This window comes from Lissotriton helveticus, chromosome 5_1, assembly GCF_964261635.1.
Source record: "Lissotriton helveticus chromosome 5_1, aLisHel1.1, whole genome shotgun sequence".
In the NCBI taxonomy this organism is placed as follows: domain Eukaryota; kingdom Metazoa; phylum Chordata; class Amphibia; order Caudata; family Salamandridae; genus Lissotriton; species Lissotriton helveticus.
In genome coordinates, this window is record NC_136065.1 from 478,098,401 (window position 1) to 478,116,994 (window position 18,594).

Here is an 18,594-nt window from a genome sequence, read left to right on the forward strand (position 1 = left end):
TTTAACTAAATAGGGAAAGTTTAAGGAATATTCCGAGGTGAGGTTTACCCAAGTACCCTCCGCTTGGAGGACTAGGAATGTTGCCAGTTTTTAAAATCTACTACCTCCTTTCGCACCCTCATAGACCTGAAACTCAAAGCTGCCCCATTGTTCTCACAACTGACACCCACTGTTGCCTCAGCCTGGAAACACCCTAGCCCGACCAGGTTAGTTCTTGACCAATTGCCAAAGGCGTAAGTGTGTGCAACCAAAGCCACCAGTGAAGGCAGCCGACGATAAAAGAGAAGGAAAAGGGTAAAAAAAAAAAAAGAACTTAGGATGTGCAGCATACAGGAAGAGATCATTTTGGCCAATGACTGTTCTAAGTTTTGTCTTGGATTTTTTTTTGTATATAATACATGTACTGTCTCCCCCGTCTGAGTTTATGTGTACGTAATGTATGGATCTACGTCGTCCCTCTGCCTGTGTTTCCTTATTACTTGACCCCTGCTGTTCTGTGTTGTGTGCGCACTGAATGACCCATTATTGTACACCTACCTCTCTCTCTCTCTCTCTCTCTCTCTCTCTCTCCCTCTCTCCCTCTCTCTCTCTCCCTCTCTCTCTCTCCCCCTCTCTCTCTCTCTCTCTCTCTCTCTCTCCCCCTCCCTCTCTCTCTCTCTCTCTCTCTCTCCCCCTCCCTCTCTCTCTCTCTCTCTCTCTCTCTCCCCCTCCCTCTCCCTCTCTCTCTCTCTCTCTCTCTCCCCCTCCCTCTCCCTCTCTCTCTCTCTCTCTCTCTCCCCCCCTCCCTCTCTCTCTCTCTCTCTCTCCCCCCCTCCCTCTCTCTCTCTCTCTCTCCCCCTCCCTCTCTCTCTCTCTCTCCCCCTCCCTCTCTCTCTCTGAGGATCCCCCTGTTCCCTCCTCCCTTGTATGGTAACGTTGTGCCCCACCGGCACGAACCTAATTGGGTCTCTTCGAACACAAAGGTGTTCGGCAAAATTGACAGAAACTAAAACGATTGTAACTTGCCATATTACTACCTCTCCTTTCTGCATAACGATAGAACCCGAGTTGGTAATGAAAGAAAGGACAGGTAAGACGACTGATGTCCCCTAATCTGGCCTTTTTATAGGGGGACTATAACGTCAATGGTCTTCTGTTTTTCAGTTCGTTAGAAATACAATCCCCAATGCCCAGATTGCCTCACCCCTCTGCACTTAAGTGCGGATGTCCAAAGCGTCCTCGCTTCTCCTGATTGACCCCAGCTCCCTGTCCAAAGCGTCCTCGCTTCTCCCGATTGACCCCAGCTCCCTGTCCAAAGCGTCCTCGCTTCTCCCGATTGACCCCAGCTCCATATCAGCTATCCCCGAAGCGTAATGGATGACCTTGATTAACCGTCGCTCCACAAGAAAAGCATGTTTAATCTCTGCCCCCCCTCTCATGATGATAACCCCCTGCTTGCAAGAGTTTGCCGACCCCGAAGGGAAATGTAAGATTGTCAGTACTTGGGTTAAAAAGAAAAAGGGCGAGTCTCTACCTAAGGACTCGATTTCGAGTTTGATAGAATACACTGTCAATGGGAGTCCTTCTCTCCACGTACGTCACGAATGAACGCCAAATAGGCTTACGAATTCAGTGGAAATGCCCTCCTACATACTCCATAAGTGGTGACTTCTGACTGTGACCGATGAACCTATCCCCCACCTACTTAGGAGTGGGGACGGAATTGAGATGTATAAATGTCTTCTCCTGCCACTTGTCTAAAACTTGTTTTTTACCCATTCAAAGATACAATCACCGGAGGAGAGGAGCTGGACGTGACGCACAGCCTTGCCAACAGATCATGAAGCACGTGTGACCGCGACCAAAGGTGGAGTCGCAGAGCAACGAGACGCGGGACGAGGCACCACTCTCAAGCTCGGCAGATGAAGGAATGAAGGGCTGCCTTGAAGCCCTTGATTTGCTGACCCACTCGTGCCTGAAGTCCCCGTCCCTTTTGAGCCCGACTGATGGGCCTGCCTGCTCGTCATCCTTTGCTCCTTTGGTCCCTTGGTGTGTTCAATGATCTGATCCCACTCCGCCCTCTCTTCCCTCGATTATTCAACAACATTTTCACATAACTTTTGACTCAGAAAAGAAGAGCAGCATTCAGATAGAATAAGGTTTTGCCACGGAAGAAGAAAGACCCGCAGGTGCCCAGCATGAGGCACCCCTAAGAAGATCAGTTAGGAAACAGGACTGTGATCTAACAGCAGAGGACTGATCGCACCCTGCAACGCGTAAGGATGAATCCGAGCTGGACCTATAGCTCCACCGCCGGTGCTCAACAGCGCCAACGAAAGAAGACGGACTCTGTTAAAAAGACACTGTGACAAAGACCCTCCCCTTCCTGAACTTTCTACCCACCCCTTGACTAATTGCTTGTATCGAACTGAATTCCTCCCTCAACCATCTTTTGTATTGCTTTCAAAAATGTTTCATCGGTCACTCATGTATTTAGTTTTCCAAAAGTCTCTTATAGCACGGACAAGACCCGAAGGTATCAGAGCACTTTTTACTGTATGTTGATGTCACCGGAGAGAAAGTCAGAACCTGATTCTATAATGTGTCGGAACCTTTTTCTTGATTGACCCCGACTAAGTATTATGCCGATCTCTAGACTTGTATGAATAACCCAACAAATGTAAAATCATATGTACCGCATCCCGCCAATCGTATCGACTGTATAGAAATGAACTAGCTTATGTAAAAAAGCGGCGACTGTTGAAAATGGCAATGTATATGCACATAAGCGGCGTTCATTTGTGTTCACTGTACCCCTTGTTGTAAACAGAACGGATATCGCTAAACACTGACTGTGTTATCCCGCCAGCATAGACCCATGCACGCACGTACACGACAGCCATTTTAGGCACCATGGCCTCTCTGCCCGTTTGTTCCCGGCACCCCTCCCCGCGCGCACTGCTCATGCATCGGCCATAAGACCCTCTCCCTCTGCGTGACCCTGCCCTAGAAGTAACCCTCCTGCTTGACCCACACCCCCCCCATTTCCTCCCAAGAACACCCTTCCCCTCAGCTGACGACCCCCCCCAGCTGCACTTGGCCTTTCGACCCGGTCCCAAGTCCTAAGACCAAGCCTCGTGGATGTACACCCCCCCCCTTTTCCTGCCCAGCATAACAAAACCGTGATACACCAGCCAAAGTGCCCGATCTTATCGCCTGCCCAGCCTTTGATTTGATCATCCCCTCGTGTCCTGTAGGAATGTCCGGCTGAGAGATCACAATCTCTTGTTACATTCAGGAGGGGAGAATGACATCTGAGCGACTGGTATGGGAATAGGCCTGAAGCTGGGATTGCAAGCATGCTTCTCCCTACTTCAAAGCGTCTTTTTTTTGCAATAAGGAATGTTTTGTGCATCATAAACATGTGTATAAAAGACGAAGCCTCAGAGAAACTTGTTAGAGCACCTCCTGAAGACACTATGCGAGTGTCCGAAATGACAGGCTCTCCTCATGAGAAATAAAACTCTGTTCTTGTTTTCCTGCTTCCAGCGCCCGTCTCTTTATTTGGTAATTGTTCAAGATGGGAACTAAGAGGCGTCCTGCGCCAGCAGCCTGGGCATCAGGTGTGTTATGGGCTGACTTTTCCACACCATCACTTCTTCCCCATCACTTTCGTTCTCACAAGATGATCTGGCAAGAGCTCAGACATTACCTAGGGCATTTTTGGAGGTACATGTTCCCACTCCACCGAGGGAGCCTTTCAAGCTATCTACATTGCTTTAATGATACTACAACGCACAGGAAAATGCCAACGCCTGGTTATCCTACTCTCTTGCTGTTATGTTATCAATTATGTTATTAGGTGTTTGTAAAGGGCTGCATCAGCTGTTCAATCTCCCCTCACTCCTCACTCTGAGCAGCACATCCAAATATAGATACAACACAATACAAAAACAAGTGAAGTTCAATCATCTCCAAAGTATTGTTCCTTAACAATGCAGAAGTTAAAATATATGTATCTGCAGTGAAAGCTTCCTCCCAAACAGAATAGGTACAGTACAGGCTCCTCTGAACAAGCTTGGCTAACACACAAAGCTGATACAGAAGCAAGTTTCTCTTTCAAAGAAATAAATGATACAGCATGGAGACGGTATGCATACAAAAGTAAGCTTCTCCCACATACCCAACAGATACAGAAAGCCGAATGCTGTGCAAATTTCCTATACACCCGGAACCGATACAATAGGATATAGGGACGTGCTTCTGGAGACTCTTCACCTACCTTTGGCTGCCCTTTTGCTGCTTCTGTTGCCGGTCGTTGGGGGGACCTTTGCTACATGCCTGCTGCCTCTTCTGCCTCGGGACCGCGCGCTGCCCAGGACTACATCTCCCAGGAGGGCAGTGCGGTCCCGCGAGAGGCGTGAGGTATCTCTCCCGCCCCCGGGGCTTTAAATCTATGCCCAGACTACCGCGGCGCGGGACGCGCTTCTGGAGACTCTTCACCTACCTTTGGCTGCCCTGTTGCTGCTTCTGTTGCCGGTCGTTGGGGGGACCTTTGCTACACGCCTGCTGCCTCTTCTGCCTCGGGACCGCGCGCTGCCCAGGACTACATCTCCCAGGAGGGCAGCGCGGTCCTGCGAGAGGCGTGTATCTCTCCCGCCCCCGGGGCTTTAAATCTAAGCCCAGACTACCGCGGCGCGGGACGCGCGCGGGCGAAGCCCGGGCCAAGGGCGCGCCCGACCTTGCCCGACCTTGCCCGACCTTGCCCGACCTTGCCCGACCTTGCCCGACCTTGCCCGACCTTGCCCGTCGTAGCCCGTCGTAGCCCGTCGTAGCCCGTCGTAGCCCGTCGTAGCCCGTCATAGCCTGAAGTAGGCTGGGCTGGGCCACCCCTCGTGCATCTGTGCTCTGGACTTTCACGTAAGACTATATTTACATCTTTGTCCCACTCATTATTAAAGTTTATATTTGTTATTGCCCCAGATTTGTATTAAATATTACACTACACTACACTACACTACAAGTACTTAGTATTAGTAGAAGGGGGAGGCAATGTCACGGAAAGGGAGGAAACCAACTACAGGGGGGAGCGTTACTGGCACCCTGGACCAATTTATAACTAGGGCCAGATCAGTTCTGGAAATGGAAATCGCCATCACTGAGCGCCGCTCATCACTTGAACCTCTTTACAACAAACGCTCTTCCTTGGGCCCCATAGCAGCAGCTACTAACCCAGTAAATTACGGGGAGGAAACACCTCATGTTGGGACTACCGTGGGTAACAGAAACGATCGATCACTGGAGGCATCGCCTAATTTAAACATAATCAGGGAGACCAGTAACGCCGACTCGACCCTCGAATCACTCTTAGATGTTACATCTAACGAGTCACCAATGTACCTCCCAACAAAAGCTACAGCAAAAGCCAATTCGTTGGAAACTGCCCAAGGGCAAGGCCCCGCAATTAAAAGGAAATGCGGCGGGAATAGGCAGAAGGGAAGATGCCCTAAGGCCGCGAAAACAGTTAAAACACCAAAAACAACTAAAAATGCTGCCAAAGAGATGCAAGATGCATTAACCTCAGGCCTTATATTGACCAACATCCCCTCACCAAATGGTATAGCGGTAGAAAAATCAGTTTCCCCCTTCTCATTATCCCAGTACAATGAGGGGCTCTTGGAAAAAGTTGAACATCTTATGGCCCCACTCCTGGAAAGGGTCAAGCGGATCTGCGAAAAACTTAAAGTATTGGAACCAGAAGTCGTTACTTGTTCCAGTACCTCAAGGCAATTCGTAGACCGTGTATACAGTAGGAATGTGGAAAGTCAAACACATTCCAGAGACCTAAATAGAGACCTTAACAACACAATCCCTACACCCTCAGTCTCAGGGATTTCAGCTCAACAACCTAATAACATCGAGGAGCTTGGTAGGCTTTCTGGTAGGGCAACTGTGGTGGCCGAGTATGAGGGTCCACGAGCAGGGGAGGGCAGGCTGGCCAAGGCTACTGAACCTGTGGGACAGGTGAATAAAACTATTTGTGTAGCTAAGGAATTACCCACAGTCGTAAAACCAAAGAGATCATTTCCACACATCGCTTTACCCCAAGAATCATCCCCATATACCGTAGTGTTATTTGGTGTCCCGGAGTTAGATGAAGAAAAACCAGAATCTTATTCCGAATTAAGAAACAAAGTAGCCCACTGGTTAAATAAGAAAAGGTTCCTCCCGTTAAATATGTTTGGAGAAATCTTATTTGTCAGAAGATTAAGTTGGGTGGGCCACAGAAAAAAACATTCAAGGGGGGATTGCATCATCGTCAACTTTAGAGACAGACGGGTGGTTCGTCACATATGCAACTGGTTCCATCAGCTTAGAGACGGTGGTATTCATACCAGCGATCTGAGTTTTTTCTATCCCCAATTCCCCTCTGCACCAATAAACACCCACCATCGGTGAGTATCGAATATAGAAATGATGGAGGGGCACAGAACCAGATAGAACATCCCGACGTCTAACCACTTTGACATGCTCTCTGAGCTAGAAGGGGTGGATTGACTAGGCACGAGGGCCCGACTGCTAATACAATTTCTAACTTGGTGGACTTGACCCCCTCGTTCAAATGCTCCTCCCTTGTTACCACCAACCCTACTGACACACATACTTGCATTGAATACTCTTTAAATCTAACGGCCAATTTGGGCCAACTGAACGGTAAGAACGAAGAAACCATGGCCACTTTGACCCAGCATAGTCCTTACGAGGAAACTACTGGTTTAGGTCCTGCGACTGTTAGTACTCAGAAAAATTCATCCTTGAGCATATTATATTGGAACATCGCAGGTTTGCGCACAAAGGTGGTGAATGACATCTGGCTAGATTTTGTTCATAAGTTTAGCATTCTTTGTATGACAGAAACGTGGGCTACATCCGAGATGCATTTAGCGGGTTATAAAACCTACTTTTCCCCAGCGCTACTATCACCTTCGGGCAGAGCAAAGGGCGGCTTAACCATCTTTGTTTCCAACGTCCTGCAGATCATGAAAATAGTCCCAATGAAATTGGAATTAAATTTCCAAATAATCATTCTGCACCTAAGTAAAAATTATGCCCTTTTAGTGGTGAACTTTTATTATAATCTCCCTGTAGGCGACCTAATAAAAGTAATAAAAGAAATATCCTTCTCCCTCCAGGAATTAATTAATAAAGCCACTAAAGAAGTGGCAATAATCTGGGGAGGGGATTTTAACCAAACCCTCTGTAAGAACAGTGATCGCATAGTCTGTGGCATCATGGACGAAAACGAAAATTCAGTAACCCATTTTCCTCATACCTTAACTGGGGACTGTCTGAATGAAACTCTCTCTGGTCTAGATCTGGGTCTCGCAAATGACATGGTGAATCCTTTTGTACCCCTCATCCCAACCTTTAATGGCAGAGTAAGGTCATGCACAATAGACTTTATCTTCATCTCTTCCAAAGCCGGACCTCAAGTCCTGAATTATAAAACCCACAACATTATTATCAGCGACCATTATCCAAATAGTATCACTTTAAAATTCCCGAAGGAACCTGATAGGTACGATATTATGAGGACCCTTGGGCAAAATACCCTGACGCTAGACAGGCTTAACGGGTACTCACTTAAGTGGGAGAAAGTGGACCCGTTGGAAATTACCACGAGGGTGGTTAAAAAATCCGGAGCAGAGATTGTAAAATGTCTCGATCCAGCCACTAGCAATGAGGGAGTTATGATTAACTTTGCAATTGTGACAAAATCAATTAAGGAAGCTCTCTTTGTCAATCTAAAACCAGCAAGTTCAGAACTAAAGGATGGTTCGATAGCAACTGTACAGACGCTTATCGGAAACTGAAATTAGCCCCACATAAAACAAAGAGACCGAAAGGAAATTGCTACCCTTAGGAAGAACTATAACTGGGTCTTAAAAAATAGGAAGGAGAAACTGAAAAAAGATCTCTGGGACCAACTGCACAAATCATGTACCCTGAGAGACAGCGCTTCCTTTTGGAAAGTTAAGTCCCCCTTTCTATTAGAATCTAGGGACAATCCCGACATTGACGTTGCGATAAGCGAACAATTATGGGTCGAATATTTTGAGCGGATATTCGGCATCCCTTTAAATGGACAGGCAATGCAAATCCCACAAGTTTCGACCAGCTCTGGCCCAAAGACAAACCCATTTCCGTTAGCCATTGATATATCGCATGAAGAGGTTGAGCTTGCACTGTTGGTCAGCAGGAATGGAAAGGCGCCAGGCCCCGATGGGGTCCCAATCGATCTCTTTAAATTTAACATGGATCTGTGGACCCCAATCCTAACTAGGGTCCTGCGAGCATCATGTGCCTTGGGACTCGTGGTCACAATCTGTCCTCGTCCCCATTTTTAAAAAAGGGGACCGCCAATTGCCCTCTTGTTACCGTCCAATTTCTTTGCTCGACTCTCTGGGGAAAGTGGCTGGGCGTGTTATTTTAGAGCGTCTCCAGCAGTGGGCGGATGACAAAGTTTTATCAGACCTACAATTTGGGTTCCGTGAGGGACTGGGCACTACAGAGCAAGCCCTTAATCTGTCTCTCTTAATAGGTAAATATGTAAATGCGAAGGGGGGGGCCTTGTACATGGCGTATGTTGATTTGTCTGCGGCTTTCGACTGTGTTAGCCATGCCAAACTGTGGTCCATCCTATTGGACATGGGGGTTGAGGAGTGTCTTGTACATTTTTTACTTGAACTATAGTGAGGTATGGCGTGGGGAGTGAGCTAACAAAGTCGTTCAGGGTAGAGAGGGGAGTAAGGCAAGGCTGCGTCCTGGCCCCGTTTCTATTTTACCTCTATACCATTGGCTTGGAATATGCCATGGTAAAAGGGTGCCAGGACCTCCCTGCCATTAACAACCACCCAATACCGGCGTTACTCTGCGCCGACGGCACAGTGATCTTAGCCCGCACCCCCTTGGAATTACAACATGCCCTCGTGAGATATAGCACTTTTATGGCCAACCTGGACCTGAAAATTAACATTAAAAAACGTTTGTTATGTCCGCAGGTTCCAGGATTAAGAAAATGAAGGCAATCTTTATTGACAAACAAAAACTTGAGAGTACAACCACATATCCGTACTTGGGGATTGTTATCGACCATAAATGTTCCTGGAAGCATGCAATCGAGTCGAGGAAATTGCTCTTTATGAGGGCGACAGTGCCTTGGTTAATTTCACAACTAAATTGGGTAGAAGGCCTACTGTTGAACTCATAGAGATATATAAGGCTAAATGTTTAGCCACTTCAATATACGGGGCTGGTGTCTGGGAATATGGGAACGTCGAAGCCCTTCAAAAGGTGGAAAATAGTTTCTTAAGATTCCTTCTTGCTGTGCCACGGGGCATAACGACCTACGTATGCCATTTGGAACGGAGTCTGCCCTATTTGACAGACTTAGTTAAAATCCAACCTCTTCTCCTATGGCACCGTATTTGGTCCTCTAGTGAAACTACTTTCTGCCAAGGGTTCATACAGGACTGTACTTCCTTAGAGAATGCCCACAGGATTGGATGGATAGCCTACATTAGAAATGTTTTTAACGATCTGGGTCTGCCACAATATTATCACTCTCCCACCTTAATCGCCGAACTCTCGAGAAAAACGTTTAAAAAACTTTGCTTGGCGCACTTAGAATCACTGCGGCTGGCTAATGAGGCTAGCAAAACTACAGTCCAACATTCGTTACTAACCCAAACAACTTTTACTATCCATCCTTACCTAACTTTTAACTTTTCAAGCCATTGAAGACTGTTATTAACTAGGTTTAGACTGGATATTTTTTACCGCTTAGTTACCTTCCCTACCACTAACGATTGGGCAAAGTATTTACAACCATGTCCTTGTGACGATATCTCCGCCCAATCCACAATTCACACAATCCTATTTTGTAAGTTTTACTGTGAACCAAGGAGACGCTGGCTAATGCCGATTTTAGACGCTGGCTAATGCCGATTTTAAAAGTTATGGGTTTTAGAAGGTGTCGCCCCGCTTTCCTCAACCTCCAATTGTTGGACGTAGAGTCTTTTGCTAAATCCACAGCAAAATTCCTGAGTTTTGTTATTAGGCACAGGCAAAACTTAGACTAAATTGGGACTCCCATTTTTATATTGATTTGTTTAACTCCAGGTTGCGCATGTTGTTTCAATGCTACAAACTACCTAACCTTTGGTTGGAGCGACCTTTTTAATTACGTACTTTGCACTATGTCTTGCTGAAGCTTCGCGCCCTGGAGTTTTTGTCACAAAAAATTATTGTTATGATTTTCTTATCATCATTAGGCGAAATTGACCGCCCCTTTGATGTTTTAATGAATTCACAATTCAAACGATATTTTATTATGATTGTTAACTTTTTTAATTGTACTTGTATGTACCATGAATATATACTGTGCTTTTATGGTTGTTTAAATGCACCCGAATAAAGCTTATTATTGATATTGATTGATATGCTACAATGTCTCAGACTGAATAGCAGTGGTCACATCAGTGCAAGCTTCCTTCATACACAGAACTGGTACAGTGCAAGAGTTTTCAATGCTTACAAACAGGGGTGCCAAGATAAGTATCCATAATGCAGGCAGATTAAGTACAGCACTGCCAAATTAAGGATCATGGTTCATTCACAGAGACCAAGTACAATACAGGCATGTCTAGTCCGAAACGTTCCTAATACAAAGAGCATTTACAGAACAGGAAATTTGGAGTGAAAGCTTCCCTGGTAAATGGTAGGTATGGCAGGAACACTTTTACATACAGTGGATAAAGTCAAGCACTTGAAGTGCAAACTTCACTCGCACAGAACGGGTACAAAACCCAGAATTTTTGCAATGTGGAAAAGCTTCTACAGTGCAAGTCTCCTCTATGCACAGACAAATACCAGAACAGCAGTGCAAGCTTCATGTATATGTATATGTATATGTGTGTATATATATATATATATATATATATATATATATATATATATATATATATATATATATATATATATATATATATATATATATATATATATATATATACACACATACATACATACAGGCAGGTTACAAGTGTTTGCAGTACAACTTTCTGTCTGCTCACACATGGAACCATTATACGGACTGGGACTAGCAATAGTAAGAGATGGACATGATTTATTTATATATAGAACAGTTGCAATACAGACATACGTAGTGTATGCTTTGGTCCTCTCTCACACAGAACAGACCTAGCAAGAGCAGCAGGTTACGCCTAAGCTCACACATTTAACACTGATAAAGTTCAAGAACCAGCAATGCAGCCATCTGTCACAGAACAGGTGTTTCATTGCTATCTCTCTCCATATCTATCTCTGTCTCTCTGTCTCTCTGTCTCTCTGTCTCTCTGTCTCTCTGTCTCTCTGTCTCTCTGTCTCTCTCTGTCTCTCTCTGTCTCTCTCTGTCTCTCTCTGTCTCTCTCTGTCTCTCTCTGTCTCTCTCTGTCTCTCTCTGTCTCTCTCTGTCTCTCTCTGTCTCTCTCTGTCTCTCTCTGTCTCTCTCTGTCTCTCTCTGTCTCTCTCTGTCTCTGTCTCTCTCTCTGTCTCTGTCTCTGTCTCTGTCTCTCTCTCTGTCTCTGTCTCTCTCTCTGTCTCTCTCTCTCTCTGTCTCTCTCTCTCTCTGTCTCTCTCTGTGTCTCTCTCTGTGCCCCTCTCTGTGTCTCTCTCTCTCTGTCTCTGTCTCTCTCTCTCTCTCTCTCTCTGTCTCTGTCTCTGTCTCTGTCTCTCTCTCTCTCTCTCTCTCTCTCTCTGTCTCTGTCTCTCTCTCTCTCTGTCTCTCTCTCTCTGTCTCTCTCTCTCTGTCTCTCTCTCTCTGTCTCTCTCTCTCTGTCTCTCTCTCTCTCTGTCTCTCTCTCTCTCTGTCTCTCTCTGTCTCTGTCTCTCTCTGTCTCTCTCTCTCTGTCTCTCTCTCTCTGTCTCTCTCTCTCTGTCTCTCTCTCTATGTATCAAATTCCCACACAAATCCTTTCCTGAGAGACCAGACAGACTCCAGCTAGAGGTTTTACTCCACACTACTTGCTGGCATTCGAAGAGGCAGCATGGGAGAACTGCCCTCTTTCGTTCACTGTTGGACCCATTACAGAAGTGAATTTAATGTAGTCTACAGAGACTGAAATAAAGTGGTCAACAGGCAGTAAAGTATACTTTTCAACTGGTAAGGAATGATGGGAATACCAGTTCTCTAACACGTCAGTGATCTAGGAATGGTAAAGTAATGAGAAAGTATTCCAAAAGCATTCAAAGAGGGCCTTCCTTGAATATGTAGGCATCACTGAGAGCGCTGAAGTTTCTTCCAGCTCTTTATCATTGGTTTAATGTTTGAAGATAACTGACCATTTAAAGGCAGTGCTACAGTTTTCTTGGAACAGTAAATATAGCTGTATTCTACTGCAAAGAACACTGGTAGACCTCTTAGTTACCAATGCTTGTTATAAGTTGCTTCTGCGATCCTGCACCAGTGAACCTGTGTCATATCAAAATGACTCATTGAAGTGGGAGAACAGTGATAGATCTGAGATAATATCCCTTTTAAATTCTGCCTCAGTAGAACTGCATTCTTCATAAAGACTGCGTTCGGCGGGCAACCTTTGTTTAGAAAAACACACAGACGATTACCTGCAGCGGCCCAGTGGCCAACCCATGAAGGCCATTGCAGTTTTCACCAACACAATGCCAGGGTTCCCAGCAGTGAACCAGAGGGACGTATTGTGACAACACAAGATCCAGAGTCATTGACCCTAAATGCACAGTAGCAATGACCCCGCTCACCTTCATACTGGCCTTAAGACAACTTTTCAGGAAATATTTAGGTTTTCCCCTCGACAATGGAAAGACGTGACCTCAAAAAAATAAACTTTTGCACAAGGGAAAAACATTACTGTATGTGGGTATAGCATTCATATAGAAATTCTTCTTCCTCCCATCAAGAACAGACAAAACCAACAAAGAACGTTTGTGCACTGTTTGGAGGAAGTCGCATCGCTGGTAAACAAAATGAAGAAAGAACTATTGCCACCATCTGAATGGAGGCATGGAGTGTAATCTGTAATTTTCTCATCCCAAAAGGGATGGCATTTTAAGCCTGGTTTTGGATTTACAAAATGAATCACAATGTGTGCATCCTGCATTTAAACATGATAACCTTTCAAGAGCTCATTCCTCTTCTTCAATAAGGTCCCTCTGTGTCGGCACTCATCCTTCTACTACTGAAGATGCATCACAAACTACATGGGTAGCACATATGCAAGACTTGGCAGTTAAGGGCAGATAGACTTTGAGAGAAGCTCAATTCCACATCCAGTGACCTAGAATTGAAAATAGTAGCTGTGACGCTCAGAAATTCCTATCACATAAAGTGGTGCAGATTTGCACAACAACCGATGCACTGCTTGTATGGCGCGCAACGCCCACTGGGCTGGCTCTGTATATACTATACCAAAATGAGGTATAGTGTGCAGAGTCCAATGGAACTCCATAGGTAGGCAGAGGTAAAAGTAGATAGCGCCTTACTCTCTATTTGCCCTCAGTGGCACTAGGACGGTTGGGTGCATAGTGCTGAGGCCCAATGTTATCCAATGGGGGATAGGGGGCCTCCGGTTGGTGGCAGCTCACAAGCAGGCCACAAGGTTGTGGGAGCAAAAAGCTCCTGGTGTTCAGCTCAGGGCAAAGGGGGGTTCGAGTTAGCACATAAGGTGCACCCACAGCGGCACAGGGCGGCCGGGTGCAGGGTGCTGTTTTTGTGTCCGGTGCCCCGTTGTTTTTAATGGGGATTGTCTGTTTTGGTTTTTGGCTGCAGGCTCGGTCCAGGAAGACTTCCAAGAGGAGCCAACAGCTGGGCAGGTATGGTGGAGTGCTCGGGAAGTAGGTGCACCTCGGGTTCTCTTCTCCAGGGCGCAGGGCGGCTGGATGCAAGGGTGTATTTTGAGGTCTGATTTCACCTTACTGGGCCACTCGCGGTTTGGGGGAGTCTCCGTTCAGAGGCTGCAGGCGATGTCAGGGAGTCCTGGAGGGGTCAACCCACAGTGGACTCAGATTCTGGAGCACTGGGGCCCTCGCCGGGACCGGTGGGCCACCCGGATTCAGGCCATAGACATCGGGTGCAGTGGTGGTTCCAGACGTCTGGTTTATTTGTCCTCAGCAGGCTTAGCCTGTCTTGGGAGTTTCTTTTGAACAGAGCTTCTGTTCACAGGAGATCCGGTCTTTGTGTAAGGCAGTCAGTCCTCCCGGGGGTTCTGGAGGTCACTGGCTGCAGGACAAGGCGACATTTGGCGCAGGATCTCTGGAAACTGCAAACGGGCCGGTAGGGCTGGGACCAAGTCAGTTCTTCCCTGTAGTCTCCTCTGCTTTGCGTCTTCTTTCATCCTTCTTCTTAGGTTGCGGGAATCTGTCTTCTTCGTTCACAATTTAGGGGATGTTTTAGGGGTCTCGAGGTCAGTAGCCAATGGGCCACTGACCTTAGGGTGACTATACCCTTGATGTGTTCATCCCGGGTGGGGGAGTGGGCACAATCCCTAATCTTGATTGGAGAGTGCCTGCCTTCTGCAAGATGGCAAGCACTGAAGAGTAGGTTTCACCTCTCCTCACCTCCTGAGGGGTGAGATTGGCAGAGGTGGGCACACTTTCTGGGTTTTGCTCATTTTTCCCGCGTGTCTTCCCACTAAAAAGGAGAGGAGACAGGAAGGGGACCTGCTCTTGATAGCTGGAGAGGCTGGGGGATGCGTTATGAAGGCAGCATGGCCTTTGAAGCTCTCCTGCCACAGATGGCTCTTCTTGGCCTGGGGAGTTGTGACCACCTTCACCCGGGACAGGCATTGTTTCTGCGCTCAGAGAGCTAAGGCTCCCACCACAGGGGTCCAGAAACATGTCTGGTGTGTACCAGTCAGGGCACCCACCAGAGGCTGGTCGTTTTTCAGGGGGCATCTCTAAGATGCCCTCTGAGTGCATTGTAGAACAAATCCCACACTGGCATCAGTGTGGATTTATTATGCTGAGACGTTTAATACAAAACTTTTCAGCATTCAGTAATGCCATTATGGTGCTGTGAAGTTCGTAATGACAAAGTCCCAGACCATATTCTCTTTATGGCTTTACTGCACTTACAATGTCTAAAAATGTACTTGGACACTGTAGGGGTACATTACTAATGTACCTGTAACCTCACTAGTGGTATTGTGCACCCAGCGAGAGGGGTGTCTTACCTTTACTGTAGGCAGTGGGTCGCAGGCATACCACACAGGAATGTGTGCCATGTTGACTCTTCACTTTTCTCTGCACCAAAACATGTAGCCTGCAATGGCAGTGTGTGTTTAAGGTTCAGGACCATCTAAGGGTGATAAAATGTGTGTTGCAACCCTTAGAGGCCTTCCGTGGTCAGTTACCTTGGTACCCAACTTTTTACAAGAGACTTGCATTTGGCCAGAGAGGTGCCATTTGGGGGTACAAAGGTACAGTTTTGGGAAAGAACGCAGGCCCTAGGAACCGGATTGCGAGGGAGCTAGGGCACATCAAGTCAACGTGCATCAGAAATCTAGCAAAAAGTGTGGGGTTACTGCAACCGAAAACCAGCTCCTACACTCCCCAGTTTTTCCATCCCACTTAAAGCCCTGCATAATAGCAATAGTTAACTTATATCTGAAACTCTATAACGCCGTCAGTAGCATGCCGAGTTACTTCAAGTGTCTGGGAATGCACCCTGCATTCAGACCACTCATTCTCGCCTTTCACTTTCACGCTCACCCTGCACTCACAGCGATCACAATGCACTCACATTGATCACCATGCAGTTACACTATTCACCCGCTCACTCTGCACTCACTGTTCTCACTCTGCACTCACAATGCACTTGAGCTGTTCATCCTGTAGTCATACGAACACACTACTCACCCGCACTTATGTGACGCTTCCCCACTTGTCCCCCCTCACTGCTCAAGCTGCAATCTCACTCAACAAGCCCATCACTAACCATGCATTCATTCAAGCCCACTCTGCACTTACATCTGCACCATATGGTCACCTCACTCACTCTACAGTTGCTCCTCTTACCTTACTCTCACACTGTCGCATCGCTCACTGTGCACTTACATGAGCACTCCTGCCACCCACACAGTGCAGAGGATTAATGTGCCTGCTACAAAGAATGTGTACCAAGCAGATCACAGAAATGTGTGTGTACAATGAGTAGCGCTATAAAAAAATGTTTGTCAGAAAGGTGCTATAGAGAGATGAGGTGCATTGTTGGTGAGTGGTACTGAGGGAATTCATGGAAAGAAGGAAATGGGGAGGGGGCGCCAAAAATAAATGTTGCACCGTGTGCGACCAGTGCTAGGGCCAGCCCTGGCTGGGAGTGTTAGCACCCCACCCCCCTCCCTTGGCGTTCTGGTCTAGTTGTGCCCCTGATACTTGTAGGCACTGGAAGTCGCACATACCCCCTCGGTTGTCAACGGTAGCATAGTAAATCTGGAATTGAGCAGAGAACAGGCACACAGAATCCTGTCGAAGCAAATTCCAAGTGTATTTAAAACTTTACAGATCTGTTAAGCAGGAATAACCAAGAAATGCACAAGTGGTAAATTAATTCTGCAGTTCTGCAGTGATAGTTTAACAAATCGGATTCTGCAAACATCAACACGCTTGCGTCAAAACATCCAAAATGTAAACACCTCCCCTCCAGGTGCAAACACCCAGAGACTCAAGAAGATCCTACGTCAGTGACCTTTGGGTGAGCTTGCCTTCTTGTGCGACTACTTCTGAAAGTAGTTAGGAAAATGGGCCAAGAAATAATGACCATCATTTTTATAATTATAGTCATGCCTGAAGATGGACACAACTCTAGATGGCATGAGTCTGGCACAGCACGTAAGCATGGAAGCATACAACGGTTTTGGAGTGAATATTGGGAAGGTTCAAAAGCACTGAGTGCAGTCGTGCTGATTCTCCAGGATCTATTGAATGCTCACAGGTGGATAATTCATCTGTAATTTGATTGTCTGATCTTGGACCTCGAGTGGCTCCAGTCTTGCTTTCTATTTGAATAGCATTTCTTTTTCTATTCCTGGAGGCTGGCTGTCTGACCTCTTATCTGCTCAGCAGTACGGAGTGTGCCCCATTAAGTACCATTAGAGGAGGGACAGTTGAACAAGCACAGAATTTATGTCGTCCATTCACACATGAAATGTACAAAATTTCTTGAAACCCTTCTAGCAGCCGGAGCCTTTTCTGCCATCTGTATTCTTTTTCTTTACAAAAGTCAAGTTTACTTCAACTCCTGTCTCAAGCCAATCAATATTTGAGCGTATACGACCGTCATTCTTTTTTTTAATATGATTTGAGTTGATATAACTGAGAATTTGCATACACGTTTAATCTATATTTTTAAATAAATATATTGAATTCCACTACTGATTTAATACAATAACAGGGTTCTAGTTAGCCTTTACTACTGAGACTGAAAGCTTCAATGAACATTAACTTGCTGCATGCAATGTTTTCATCAAAATAGCTTCCAGCCTCTGGACAGGCAATCTCGGCCTCTGTAACTACTCCAGTGCCACCCAATAATTAACTCTATAACAATCATGACTTGGTGATGATTTGCGATGTTGGACATTGTGCCTTTAAATTGAAAATGTAACTTTTGCTTTCACACATTATCTGTCCTTCTACCTAAAACACAAAAGCAGATGTCTTAAACTTACTTCCTTTGATGGCATCCGCAAAGAAAGCTAAGCTGCAATAATGTTTCATTGTTCTTCTCTTCAGAGACGAGCAACCAATGAAAACAAATCAACTGATAAAATCACTTTTAAAGATATGTAAATTGTCTGATAGTGTTGCTTTGGTCCTGCTTATACTCTTAAACTATTTTAATGGTGTGGTAAAACTGTGCTTTAATGTTAAGTGTACATTTGTTCTGGATAACAAAAGTTAATTGTATGCATTTGTTTATTGAAAGTAATTTCCATTTTCTTTTATTAGGTATATTACCCAAACCTGGGATGGATGTGCATTGATGCTACTGATCCAAAGAAAGGGAGCTGGTTGCGGTATGTGAACTGGGCTCGGTCAGCAAAGGAACAAAATCTATGTCCTCTGGAAATCAAGAGAGCCATTTATTACAAAACTTTAAAGGTAGCAACCTTTTTAAATAACAATTATGCATGAGCCTCACGTCCGTTTTTTCATGTCTCCATTTTAACTTTCACTGACTTGATTTCAAGTAGTTCACTTTTGGAGATGTACTTTTTCTACTGTTGATATATGCGGTCAGTGATTTGAAAATTGTTAGCGCATGATCTACACATTGATTTTTAGAACGCTGTATAACTATCTTTCATTTAATGTGTCCAGATCTTGGCATCACATCACCTTTCTATTAGATTGTATTCATTTCTTATTGACCTTTAACTAAAGATCATCAAGTCTGTTATTAGGTCAAGTGTGATTGCTGCACGAACATGTAGGGACCTCATCGATACTGATATTAATGAAGGTGTATCTGCATTCCATGAATATGTGTATTGCCTACAAGAGCACAGTTTAATACTGATA

The 18,594-nt window shown here is 45.7% G+C and overlaps 1 protein-coding gene across 8 annotated transcripts in view; it reads left to right on the forward strand.

Moving 5' to 3' along the window:
• Window positions 1–18,594, forward strand: part of PRDM2 (PR/SET domain 2) — a 404,374-nt gene that overhangs the window by 202,590 nt on the left and 183,190 nt on the right. For all 8 annotated transcript variants that reach the window (XM_078642772.1, XM_078642773.1, XM_078642775.1 and 5 more), the window contains one exon: window positions 18,022–18,174. In XM_078642772.1, the coding sequence (XP_078498898.1) occupies window positions 18,022–18,174 (153 nt within the window). The remainder of the gene's footprint in view (window positions 1–18,021; window positions 18,175–18,594) is intronic.